The 14100-nt window shown below is 48.5% G+C and overlaps 1 protein-coding gene across 4 annotated transcripts in view; it reads left to right on the top strand.

The window, feature by feature from the left end:
* Nucleotides 1–1512: 1512 nt before the first annotated feature.
* The window catches only part of LOC126520622 (tyrosine-protein phosphatase non-receptor type 11-like), a 248143-nt gene continuing 235555 nt past the window's right edge, over nt 1513–14100 (top strand). For all 4 annotated transcript variants that reach the window (XM_055065673.1, XM_055065671.1, XM_055065672.1 and 1 more), the window contains exon 1: nt 1513–1705. In XM_055065673.1, coding sequence (XP_054921648.1) covers nt 1692–1705 — 14 coding nt within the window. In that variant the 5' untranslated portion in view covers nt 1513–1691. The remainder of the gene's footprint in view (nt 1706–14100) is intronic.

Raw genomic sequence — 14100 nt, 5'->3', positions numbered from 1 at the left:
AGTGCGCCCGACGCTCCGCTTCGTGGGGCCTTGAAGGAAAACGGTAGAATTTGATGTTGGGATTCAGGCCTTCTTGTTCATGGCAGCCCACGACGCAGAAGTAATGAAGGTGTCGCTTTTTCGAGGTTAAAGGGGTGGAGACATCAAAATTTTCGTTCATGCGTTTCTTTATTCAAACGTTGCGTCATGCTTCAGTGAGCACGATACACACAGCGGGATTCATATATATCCGATAAATAATTTAATAATAGCATTATTATACCGAGCGATTTCGGTTTCGGGGCTCCGGGGGATGCTATGACGTCACAGAGAAGGAAACGCAACATGGCTTGGTCACGTGGGAGTGACGTAAAACGATGCTGCGTCGTCTGCTCGCGCGTACGCTTGCTCTCCCAGCAGAGGTAAACAACGCTTGCTCTCCCAGCAGAGGTAAACAACTGGCGATTCGAAGTGCATGTCGCGATAATTATAATTATTGCGACGAGCGACAACAACGGTAAGTATATATTGCGGCTTGTGAGAGTCGGTGATTCATTCCGAAGCGCCGTAAGCTTTAGCTTTGAAGTGAACCGGAAAAGACCTAGCGACGTTATCGGCGGCGCCGTACGATCAGAGGCGGTGAGGCTGCCGTCGGTGCCAGAGTGACCACTCCTCGGTCGCTGATTGGCCGCTTCGCCGTACGGCTGCAGCACAACCGCACAAATGGGTCCCGGGCCCGTCCTCTCTACGGCAAGGAAATGTCGCTGTTCGCGAGCAAAACCGCCGTCGCACGGGGGCCCGCGAACGGCAAACGGCCTGCGGCGAGTCTCGGATCCGTGCCGGTAACGTGGACGGGCCCTCACATTGGGAAAGGCCAAGCGAACGAGAGACCACTCCGAGCTGCCGAACTATGCGACTATGCGAGGAGAGAAGCGGACAACACGAACGCCGCATATCCTGGTCCCAATTTCGGTTCGGCCGGCTAGTGCCACGCAGTTTGCCGTTCGCGGGCCGCCGTGCGGCGTTCGTCTTGTCCACTTCTCTCCTCTTGTGTCCGTGTCTGCACGCCTTACCCCTTCTTTGCATTAAGAAAGGATTTCTATATGCCTGTAGCTCGGTCATAGTGGAGGCTATGCTCGGTCGCTCGGCTCAGCAGGCTCCGTAATCGGCATTCCATCGCTACTCATCATACGTCACGTTTTTGTGCTAGTGTTCTATGACGTCAATATTTTCGTTCCTTCTCTGTGACGTCATAACTGCCGCGATAGCGATGGGTCTCGACCACAAGAAGGAGTTTTTAATGACTTTTTGGAGCTGAATTAAAATTATTTTGAAATGTTTGCAGCCTCCAATACCTCGTTCTGGGTGTCCTTGCATACGGAAGCAGCCTACAACATGCTTTTTATAGCGTCAAAATTTGCTGTCCCAACCCCTTTAAGAAACTCCCATAGACGGTGGCGCCAGTTTACCCTCTAGGTGTTATAGTGAGAAACTCTATGCATGCCACAGCTGGCCACAGTTCGATCACTTATTCGACACTAGGTGGCGGCAATGGCGGGATCGTCCTCGGCAGCGCAGAAATGAACGCCATTGACTAGGAGCGGTGCTAATTCTAAATAATGTCGCTTCGTATTGACCACATTGACCGCAAGCCGAGAGTTTCCGCCCATCCGTCAGAAAAGTTTGAATCGCTCTGATTGAGCAGCTCTGCCATGTCGGCGCGAAGGCAAGTACTGTGCGATCAACCCTTCGCCGGCAGTTGCTTTCCCTCTTTTTTGTTTTAGCATAACTTGAGACGTGCTTTGGGAGTTCATTCATGCTCACGGAGGCTGCGGAAAGTCACTTTCAGGTCACCCCTTTCTTTTTTTCTGCGCTTAGTTGCAGATAAGCTTTGTTGTGTGCATAGCTTGTGTCAGCGGCAGCATGTTCGTGACTGAACGCTGACGCGTTGCGGAGATAAGCATCCTGACTCTGTTGCCGAGATTCGCTCGTTAACCAGCGGCCTGAGCCGACGATGTGGCCCACTTTTCGCTTTTATACGCACGAGATTGCGTGCTCATTTGGGTCGCGTTTACGAGCTACCAGCTATTGGACACACGGCGATGCGCACGAACACCGCGCTACTTTGCAAGGTTTGTTCCCGAAAAGACGATCAAGCGGAAGTGCATAAAGGGAAGGGAAATTATTGAAGGACCATCCACCTTCGGGGTGCCGTAATTATCAACAAAAAAAATGGAAATTTTCGTGCACCGGCTCTGAGTTGGAATAAAAGAGGCCTCCAGAGAGCACCGGGTGCCATCGAAATTGTATTGTCGGTGGTACAGTAACAGAGCGTGCTCGAAACTTTTGCTTGCTGGCATTGACCATAGAAGTGGTTGACGCCGGCGATGTTGGCACTGACATTTGCCGCGAAGGACAGAAGCTGAGCACACGGTCAGAAGCATCACAAGATCTTTGGCTTGCACTGCTTTCATTTGGCAACGTGACGGACCAGTGGTCACATTTTCTGCGCGTTACTTTGTTGGGTTGCATGTTCACCATAATGATTGTGTGTCACATTTCTTAGAAGCACACGGTGTTCCCACCTAGCTCTTGGCACTACGTTAAGGCTGGAAACAATAAGTACACTCATTTAGTTGTGTGCATTTTAGTGCTGTCGAGCATGTGCTAAGCAGATGCACTGGGCGGATGGCTTCTGCTCACTAATTTCCTGTCATTCAATAAGGATGCACCGCCTTTCGGCTAGCTTACAAATTTTTCGATTCAGAGCAGTGTATTACTTGCAGATGGTTTATTTAACTCTATTTGGCGTTCCCTTCAAACTACGTACTTTGCTCCTTCAACATCTGGTGATGTGATGTACCGGTGTTGTTTCACTGCTGTCATGGTGCGGCGCCAGATACCTTTTCATTTGTTTCTTATTTGCAATTTGTATATGCATCCAAATAATTTAGTATCAGGGAAATAAGCTTGTGTTGCACCTGTGATGCCGTAAACATTGTCATTGATGTTTATGCGATGGGCTGGATTGGTGGAAGAGCATCCATGGCAATGTGTTCTGTCAGTCACTTTTGTTGTCACCAATTCCAGTATCTTCGATCTGTTGGAATGGCTTCTGAGGCTCACTGGCCCATTTCAAGCTGGTATTTCTCCACTTATGCCTAACTGTTAGTGCTTACATTAGTTTCTTTCACACACAGTTTGTGGATGACTTTGGTGAATGTAACATTCACTCATATACGGTAACAATCTTAAAGCTGATGGCATTTTTTTCCTATCTCTGCCAACCTGTGCTTGCATTTAACACGAACTATATACAGCAGTGTGAAAAAATGCATGCAGCCGTGCATTGTGCAGCGACTGCAGAAATCTGGCCCCTTGCACTGTGTCTGGCTCTCATTCCGACCAGCTTGCTTTCCATGTTCTTATATTGGACCTAGCTGACGTCACAGGCTGGACTGCTCTCAATGTAGTCAACCAATTAACGTCCAAGAAAGATCTAGCAGTTAGATTTTTTTTTAATATTTGCTACTTGATATTTTCACACTCTTTTAACTCCTTATGATTGCGTACCTCATAATGTATGCTGGGCCTTTGTTGAAGCAAGACCTGATGCAGGAGGTCCTCAAAAGTATATGCTGTATTTCAGAACTTTGTAAAACAAGAAGGCTCTCAGCAAAGAGTCAAACAAGACTTTTTGCAGGCCCACTTAGCTTTCTGATGGCAAAATTAGCATTTTAGTGGGAATAATTCTTCGTTATGGTGGTGTTCTTACTATTCAAGCATGTAACATATGATGCACAGGTAATATCTACAATTAACGGCCCTGTCCCCAGCAGCTCCGGAGCACCTGTCCATCGCGGTGGTCAGACCTGTAACGCAGCAGAAGGTGCTAAGAATCTCTGGGTCCGGACAGGCCGCTAATGGAAACTGACCCTGTCAACCCTTAATTGCCGAACTCTGTCGAGTTAGGCTAGCTTAGCAGTACTGTTCGAGGAACTATCAGACATTGTCTGGGATATCATCGGCCTTAGTGAGATTAGAATTGGCGAGGCTTATACGTTGCTGAATAACGGGCATGTCCTCTGCTATAGAGGTGTCCCTGACGAGAAGCAATACGGAGTAGGATTCCTAAACCATAAGGACAGAGCAGGAACATTGATGAATTCTATAGCATTAATGGGAGGGTAGCCGTAGTCGTGATCAAACCTAATAAGAAGTATAGATTAAAGGTAGTACAAGCCTATGCTCCAACATCCAGCCACGGCGATGAGGAAGTAGGTCAGTTTTGTGAAGATGTTGAATTAGCAATGAGAAAAGTGCAAACTTGTTATACAGTAGTAATGGATGACTTCAATGCAAAAGTGTGGAAGAAGCAGGCGGGTGAACAGGCAATTGGCAACTATGGTGTTGTTTCTAGAAACAGAATGATTGTGAACAGAATGATTGGGGGGAAAAACTTCCCCCCTTTCGGCCCGGATGGCATTCACTACACTACACCAGCGGGATGGCAGGTAGGAACGAGGGTGGGTCGTAGGGCTCAGGCTTTTTTGTAGGCACGCAGGGCGACCCTGCATGCCAAAACGTAAAAGATGAAGGACAGGGGAGGGGGGACAGGACAGGAGCACGGAGGAGGAAGAGGAAGAAGGCAGTAAATGTGGGGTTCATCAACATGCAGGGGGGAAAAATCGCATTAAGTGGGACGAAATAGAAGAACAGTTACAAACGGAAAATTTTCAGGTATATGGAGTTGCCGAAGCCCATTTAAGAGATGAGGAAGAGCCACCATTCATTGCGGGATACACCTGGGTTGGGTGCAACAGAAAAAGGAAAGAACGCAGAGGAGGAGGCCTTGGGGCGTTAGTGAAGGGACAGGACTGGGAAAGGGTAAGGGAGAGCTGCAGTGAGCACATGTGGCTCAAGGGCACCGTAGGGAATGTTGAGACAATCCTGGGAGTTGTGTATCTGAAAACGGGGAATGAGTCGAAAGAGGAGAATGCAATACATTTCAAATGTATGGTATGGCCAAGGACATCAGGGAGTTAGCTATGAAACGGGAGATAATCATCCTAGGGGACATGAATGCACATTTGGAATACTTTGACGGGGCGACAGATGCAACAGGGCAGATGTTCGTAGATTTTTGTGATAGTTAATACTGAAATTAAATGCGACGGGAAAATAACATGGGAAAGAAATAACACCCACTCGACAATCGACTACTGCCTAATGTCCCACAAGCTGTATGAACGGTTGGGATGTATGGAAATTGATGAGGAAGGTACAAGAAGCCTGGGGAGTGATCACAAACGAATCAAAATCAGTTTTCGAAGGACAGTATCACTGGTAGAAACTAAAGGAAGGAAAGGTATGAACTAATTGAATGACAGGCAGCTACAAGAAGTGGCGAAAAACATCGAAAGCATGGTATCCAAACAACCGCAAAGGGCATGGACATACGATGAGTTAATAGGTATCTTTAAAAGAGAGCTAGAGAAGTGACAGATTAGGAAACTAGGAAATAAGCAGGGAAAATATAAACCGAAAAGCTGGTGGGACCGAGAAGTTAAGGAGGCCATAGAGCTACGCAAAGATGCATGCAGAAAACACAGAGCAGCGAAGAAAAGGGGAGCCACACCAGAATCTGATGTATGCAGATGATATTGTACTGCTTGCTGACACCCGAGTAGGGCTACAGGAACTAATGAGCATATGTGGAGAGGAGGGAGAAAAATTGGGACTGCAATTCAGTAGAGAGAAGTCTGGGATAATAGAATACAATGAAGAAAGGGGGGAACCATTGGAAATACAAAGCACTAAGATTGATCATGTTGAAAAATACAAGTATTTGGGCATATGGCTAAACGAGGGCAAAAAGTACTTGGAAGAACAGGAAAAAATTGATTGAAAAAGTGAAAAGGAACTCTGCTGTAATGAAACACAAGGCACTTTGGAACTATAATAGGTACGAGGTGGTTAGGGGCGTATTGAAAGGGGTTATGGTACCTGGCCTCACATTCGGAAATTCAGTACTTTGCATGAAATCGGAAGTTCAGGCATGCATGGAAACGAGACAGAGAAGTGTAGGCAGGTTGGCCCTAGGAGCACACGGGAACACCCCTAATGAGGGAATGCAGGGGGACATGGGATGGACGTCATTCGAAGGTAGAGAGGCAATAAGTAAACTAAAATTTGAACAGAGACTCCTAGCACTGGAGGAAAAAAGGTGGGCAGGAAAAGTGTACAAATATCTGTACATGAAAAGTTCGAACACAAAGTGGAGACTCGGAACGAGGAAGCTGAGGAATAGATACCTACAGCCGAGGGAGGGGGTCCAACGTGGTTCTAGTGTGGGAAAGGAGGTGAAGGAGACGGAAAGAAAAATGTGGGAAGAAAGAATGCTCGGAAAGCCAGCGCTATCAATGTATAGGTAACAAAAACAGGAGATTAAGAGAGAGCTCTTATTTGATAACTCGCGGGGCAGCTCACTATTATTCGAAGCTAGGACGGGGGTTTTGAGAACGAAAACATACAGGGCTAAATTTGAAGACGTGGACCTTTTCGGTGCACAGCTTGCGGAGCCGAAATGGAGACCACTGAGCATATAGTGCTGAGATGCACAGACCTTCGCCCGACCCTGGCAGAGGGAACAGTGGCAGATATGGAAGGGGCATTAGGTTTTCCCGGGGAACGAGGGCAAATAGACGAGAAAAGAGTGGCAGTAACGAAGGGGAGGCTAGAGGATTGGTGGAGGAAGTCAAGGGATAGATAATACCATAAATTGGGGAGATAATGTCTCCTTTACTGTGGAGAGGAGTGAAAACTAGTTTAAGGAAAGGAGGATATAAAGAAAGGAAAAAAAGAATAATAAAATAGGAGGGGGAGCAAAAGGCTAGGTGGCGCCAGCCGCCGCCCGTTACAAAGGGTATAGCCGCCATCCATCCAACGCTAGAGGAGAGGTGCTGGTAGAATTCGCAGAAGGGAATAAGCTGAGAATAATGAACACCTTTTTCAGGAAGCGTAGCAACAGAAAGTCGACTGGAAAAGCACTGATGGTGAAACAAGGAATGAAATTGATTTCATTCTTTCTGTCGATCTCAGCATAGTGTAGGATGTAGTAGTGATAGGTAGGGTAAAGTGCAGTGATCGTAGGTTAGTAAGCACTAGGATTCACCTCAATTTGAAGAGAGAAAGAGTAATATTGGTCTAGAAGAAACAAGTCAACTTAGAGGCATTAAGGTTAAAAGCAGACAAATTTAGGCTGTTACTTGCAAACATATTTGCAGCCTTAGAACAGAGATGATGATGACTTAGAGCTAATAAATGAAACCGTAACGATGCTGGCTTTAGAGGCAGCAACTTAAGTGGGAGACAAGGCACCAAGGCAAACAGTAAGCAAGCTCTCCCAAATATCAAAGGACCTAATAAAGAAATGACAAAGAATGAAAGTGTCCAACTCGAGAGATGTAAAATTCGTGGAACTAACAAAACTGATAAACAAGGCGAAAATAAGTGATATTCGAAACTATAATGTGAGGAGGACTAAAGAAGCTGTAAAAAATGGACACAGCCTGAAATCGGTGAGAAGGAAACTTGGCATAGGACAAACCAAGATGTATGCACTGACGGATAAGCAGGGTAATATCAGCAATCTCGAAGCTATAGTAAAAGCAGCGGAATAATTTTATACTGACCTGTACAATGCCTAGAGGAGTCGGAATACCTCCATTAGAAACAGTGAAGAACAGGATACAGAAACTCCTCCTATATCTAGCGATCAGGTCAGAAAGGCCTTGCAAGACATGAAACGAGGAAGAGCGGTAGGAGATGGAATAACAGTCGATTTAATCAAACATGGAGGAGACATAATGCTTGGAAAACTGGCGGCTCTTTATACGAAGTGTATCGACTGCAAGGGTCCCAGAAAACTGGAAGAATGCAAACATTATGCTAATCCGAAAGAAGGGAGATCTCACAAAATCGAAAAATTATAGGCCCATTAGCTTACTCCCAGTATTACATAAAATATTCACCAAAATAATCTCCAATGGACTAAGGGCCACTCTGGACTTTAGTCAACCAAGGGAACAGGCTGACTTCAGGAAGGGATACTCTACAATGGATCACTTCTATGTCATTAATAAGGTAATCCAGAAATCTACTGACTACAGTAAGCCTCTCTATATGGCTTTCATAGATTACGAACAAGCATTCGATTCTGTCGAGCTACCAGCAGTCATAGAGGCATTGCGTAATCAAGGAGTACAGACCGCTTACATAAATATCCTGGAAAATACCTACAAAGATTCCACAGCTACCTTAATTCTCCACAAGTAGGAACATACCTATAACAAAAATGGTCAGACAGGGAGACACAATCTCTCCAATGCTATTCAGTGTGTGCTTGGAAGAAGTATTCAAGCTATTTAACTGGGAAGGCTTAAGAGTAAGGATTGATGGCAAACATCTTGGCAAAATTCGGTTTGCCGATGACATTGTTCTATTCAGCAACACTGCAGACGAGTGACAACAAATGACTGAGGACCTTAACAGAGAGAGTGTAAGAGCGGGGTTGAAGATTAATACTATGCAGAAGACAAAGATAATGATGAATAGCCAGGCAAGGAAACAAGTGTTCAGGATCACTAGTCAGCCTCAGATAGTTGAAGATTGACAAAGAAGCTTGACACCAAGTTAAGAACCGTGCAAAGAGCGATGGAACGAAGAATGCTAGGCATAACGTTAAAGGGCCCCTCACCAGGCCCCATAGAAAATTTTGGTTATACACTGGAATTTCTTGCGTGTCCTGTAGGGAGCGTTTTGCCACAAACAAGGCGAAAATAAGTGATACGTGTTTGAAATTACGTGAGAAAGACTGAGGAAGCCGTAAAAAATGGTCTCAGCCTGTAATCTGTACTTAGCATAAGACAAACCAATATCTATGCACTGAAAGATCAGCAGTGTAACATCATCAGCAATCTCATCCGCTCATCATCATCAATCTCATCATCAGCATCCGCTGTCTGTAACCGAACCATGTGTAATCTCGTTGCATGTATGCTCGACGTGAATAATCTAGAACTTTGTGGAAGACACGCGGGTCCCAAGGATTACTCTGGAACATTCGACGACTGATGTATAAAAGCGGACACGCTTGACCCGCTGATCAAATTTTGATGATCGCCGACTGTGTTTGCCGTTGTCGCCATTCTTCAAGTGTAGCTTGCTTTTGTGGGCACAGGTTTGCCCAATAAAAGTTAGTTTCGTCTTTCACAGTATTGCTACGGTGTTCTTCATATGTCACTACCACCTGACATCTCATGGAGGTGCTTTTCGTTCATGTACCGGACGCTCCCGACAAGCCGTGATCCAAGCCCGGACTGCAAAGAAGACACCAACGTAGTCCCGGATCATCAAGCAAGCCACAATCTACAACAGCTGCCCCCGGTGCACAGACTTCTACCTGAGAAGACCAAGAAGATTGTGGCCAAGACAACCAAAATGGCAGCCCCAGTGTCACCCGTCGTGTTTCAACAACCCAGAAAGCCTCCTACCTTCCGTGGAGCCACGTCGAAGAATTGGGAAACCTGGCTCAAAACCTTCGAAAGGATCCCAGCCTTCAACAACTGGACCTCTGAGGATAAGCTACGACATGTGTACTTCTCCTTGGAAGATGCTGTGAGGACTTGGTTTGAGAACCGGGAGTCCATCCTTACAACATGGGACCTGTTCCGCAGTAACTTCCTGAGGACGTTCACAAACGTTGTTCGTAACAAAAGGGCCGAAGTTCTGCTGGAAACCCGAGGCCAACTGCCCATGAGACCATCGCCATCTTCACGGAAGAGATGACCTGTCTTTTCCGGCACGCTGACCCGGAAATGTCCGAAGAGAAAAAAGTGCGTTCCTTGATGCGAGGCGTAAAGCAAGAACTTTTCGCCGGACTTATCCGAACCCCACCGAAGACCGTAGATGAGTTCTTGACAGAGGCAACGACGATTGAGAAAACTCTAGAAATGCGCACTAGGCAATATAACTGCCAAGTGCTCACGCCGTGGTCCGCCATCCAAACAATGGGCTTCGGTGATCTCCAAGAGACCATCAGGGCCATTGTGCGCAAATAACTATGCAAGATGTTTCCTTCCTCGCAACCTCAGGTGTCCTCAGTCACTGACATCGTCAAGGACGAACTGCGACGGTCACTGGGCGTTACCGAAGTGCAGCCTGAATCATCACTTCCGGTGCCGGAAACGATGACCTATGTCGCCATCGCCAGTCGTCAAGGTCCCCCTCCGCAACTGCGCCAGGGCCCTGTAACGTCGCAATTCCCTCGTCCACCGCCGCCAGCGCAACTACCCGAGGAAGACAGACGTCTGGCGTGCTCCTGACCACAGCCCGAGAGACTGCTATCACTGCAGGTAGCCGGACATATTTACTGCCGATGCCCATACCATAAAATGGGACTCAGGTTTCGCTGTTAACGCGCCGCGCCCACAACTTGGCGAACGACCTTGCATTATTGCCGACTACCTCGCGGCTACTCAGTGGAGCCCAAGACGACCGTCTCGTCCACCATCACCAGGCTGCTACCTGTCGCCGCAACCCCACCCATACACTGGCTCAGCCTGGGGCTGCTCTGCGATCCGATATCCGGAAAACTAAAAGCAGCAGCCGATGGAGGTGCGGTTGCTGTTCCTCAAACTGCCAAAGATCCTCTGCCGCCGCCGCTGTCTGCTCACCCGACAAGTCGGAGATCCTGCTCCACAGGCCGCGCAAGAAAGGGCCCCTTCCGCAGGCCGTGCTAGACGCTCGTCGTTTGGGCGTCCGCGTCACGACGAGAGAGGGGACCCGAATACCGACGGTGTCCAAGTTGCGAGTGCTCGGCCTGTGGCTGGAAGAGAACGGTGCCAACCGCGAGCTGGTTGCCCGACTGCAGAAGAAAGTGGCCGCCGCCACACACCTCGTGCGGCGGGTCGCGAACAAGAGAAAAGGAATGAAGGAACACAACGTTACGAAGCTGATACAGGTGTACGCGCTGAGCCACATAGCGTACGTCGCTGCATTCGCCGACTGGAACAGGAGCGAAACCGACAAGCTAAACGTGGCGATCCGCAGGGCGTTCAAGACCGCCCTGGGAGTACCCCAGTACACGCCAACCCACAGGCTCCTCGAGTTGGGCGTACACAACACGCTCGAGGAGATCGGCGAGGCGCAGAGAATCACGCAGCTGGAGAGGCTGTCGAGCACCGTAACGGGAAGACGAATCCTAGACTTTCTCGGGATTCGATATCACGAGGCGCGTGGACTGAAAGAATCACTGCTACCGGAAGTCAGGGACGCCATACAGACGGAAAACATACCGAAGAATATGCACCCGCTGCATGACGTGCAAAGACTTAAACGCAGGGCGGTAGCAATCCTCGAGAAGCATGGAAGACAAGAAGGCGTCCTCTTCGTCGATGCAGCCAGGTACCCGCGGCCAGTCGGTGACTCTGATGGCGACGAGGAACGCCGACCACCACCGCCGCTACAAGGGAATGTGCGAGACGAAGCGCAGTTACCAGCACCACCACCACTACTGCTACTACGACAAAAACGGCGGCAGCAACAACGGCAACATCGACACGGCCGGCCGACGGCGGCGGCGCCCGCCTTCTCTATGGCAGTCGTAGATACAAAGGGAACGATCCGAATCACGCCATCAGCGAGGCTGCCGTTGGCCGAAGCAGTGGAAGAGATGGCCATAGCCCTCGCGGTACTCCACGGAGGTGCGGAGGATAACTTGATCATCAGCGACTCCAAATCAGCGATTCGGAATTACACCAAAGGTTGGGTGTCCGTGGATGTGGCACGCATGCTCAACGTCCGGGCTGGGGACTTCGGATCCGGCACGATTACAAACAAGTCCCTCAAGTGGTTCCCCGTGCACGTCGGTGAGCTTGGCAGTAACAACAACAGCCACGACAATAACGACATCAACAATGCTAGCGGCCGAAGACGCAACGACACTCCACCCAACCACAACGAGCGCGCCCACCTCGTCGCGAGGCAGCTTACCCGCCGCGACGGCGGCTGCCACCCCGTCTGGCGCGGCTGCTGTTGTTACCAATACAACACAAATCGCGGCGGACGGAGCTGGGGATCACGTGGACGCCGACTGCGATGTCAAGGAGTTTCCGGCAACGTACCGGGAGGTGCTTGGTCACTATAGGAAAGAATGAAGAAAATATCCACAGCCCCACGGGCGCCTAGACAGGTCCCAGGCGGTCGACCTGAGACGGTTGAAGACGGGCACTTTCACCAACCCCTACCACCTGCACCGCCTGTGGCCCGCGCTGCACCCGTCGCCCGGCTGCCCGTGGTGCGAGCACGAACGGGCCGATATGGCCCATGTGCTTTGGGAATGCCGACGCCACGTGGAACAAGGATGAAGAGGTAGGGGGAATACAACAGCAGAACCCTCTGAAGCGGGGCGCCTCGCTGAGAGATGGCAAGCCGCCCTCCTCAGCGAGGCACCCGAAGACCAGGAGTGGGCCGTCCAGCGGGCCAGGGCCGTTGCCGAGGATCTCGAAAGATTTTCCTCGGGCGATGGACCCCTGGCAGCCTAGCCCTGGGCACCAACATCAACAACCATTGGACAAATAAAGTTTATTCCTATCCTATCCTCTGCCGCCGCCGAAGAGACTATCTTGAGGACATAATGACGACACGCCGCGGTCCCGACGAAGTCTGGAAGCAAAGAATACGCCGACGAAAGACGACCTGACGGGGCCATGTACCAGCCATAAGTCAATGCGACACAGCCATGATCCGACGCCAAGACCTAACTGTAAGGCAAAAGACAAAGAACCAGTGACCTCAACGTGGTTCTCAACGGCCACGCAGTCACCACCTTAGTGGACACAGGGGCCAATTACTGTCATGAGTGGACACATCGCCGCCCAGTTGAAGAAAGTTAAGACTGCAGGGGAAGGCCCTCAAATTTCGACCGCTGGCGAACACCTCATTATGCCGACTGGAATCTGCATGGCAAGAATTACTGTTCATGACCGGACTTATCCTGCCACTTTCGTTATCTTCCAACAGTGTTCACAAGACGTCATTCTCGGCATGGACTTCCGGCACCAACATGGCGCAATCATCGATCTGAAGTTGGAATCAATAGCATTGTCGCAAGATTAAGTGATACCGCCGGAGAGCTCTCGTAACCGGTGGGGATGTCAGGCTTGAGTCATCAGGCATGACGGATAGCAGAGTTCGGGTGCGTAATTCCATGTTGGGGGAAAACCGCAGTGCCTCCACCAGAATCTAATACGAAAACAGTGCAAGAGAGCAACAGGCAGCGTGTCTCAACGAGAGCAGCTCAGGCAATCTCGAGCTTGTGCCTCCCGGATGACTGGCAATGTGGCTGCAGCGCTGAGCATTCCTCTTCACTACAATATATATATATATATATATATATATATATATATATATATATATATATATATATATATATATATATATATTGGAACCAAGCAGACTGCACGGACTTTCTATTCCTCTTATCTTGTCTAACATTTATGGTCGATTCATTCATCTAATTTCTTTACCCGAACACTTGACACATGTATTTATTTCTGAAGTGATAAATTTAATGTCACTCATTGAAAAGCCTGTGTGTATTGTTTCTACTGTCCTTGCAATAAAGGTGAATGACATACTTTTGTAGGGAAGGCTGTGCAGTGCCCTAACACCCGCTTTTGTTCTTTCATAGTGGGCTTTTGTGTCAATGTTGGAACTGTCATGCTCAAACAGATATCACCTTGTGGAAAGTTTTGTCGTATGGAAACAATGTATGGCAAGTCTGTCAGGCACCTAATGTCTTGCCATGTTGAGGTTCAAGTTTACTGTGTTTTTCTTGTTGTAGTGGGGGCAGATAGTAAATGGTGCCACTGGCTTCACATTGTCGTGTTAGAGGACGTGAAACAATGTGAACAAGTTGAGAAAGAGCAGCGAAGTTCATTGAAGCAGAGGTTCGCTTTTTATATAAGGAAAGTGCCAGCATGCACAAACACTGAAATCAGACAATGGAAATGAAATAGTGGTTACTTGATATCAATTTGCATTCTTTTACACCATAAT

Source organism: Dermacentor andersoni, chromosome 3, assembly GCF_023375885.2.
Source record: "Dermacentor andersoni chromosome 3, qqDerAnde1_hic_scaffold, whole genome shotgun sequence".
NCBI classification, from domain to species: Eukaryota; Metazoa; Arthropoda; class Arachnida; order Ixodida; family Ixodidae; genus Dermacentor; species Dermacentor andersoni.
Note: the sequence above shows the minus strand (reverse complement) of the source record. Positions and strands in the feature narration are given on the sequence as shown.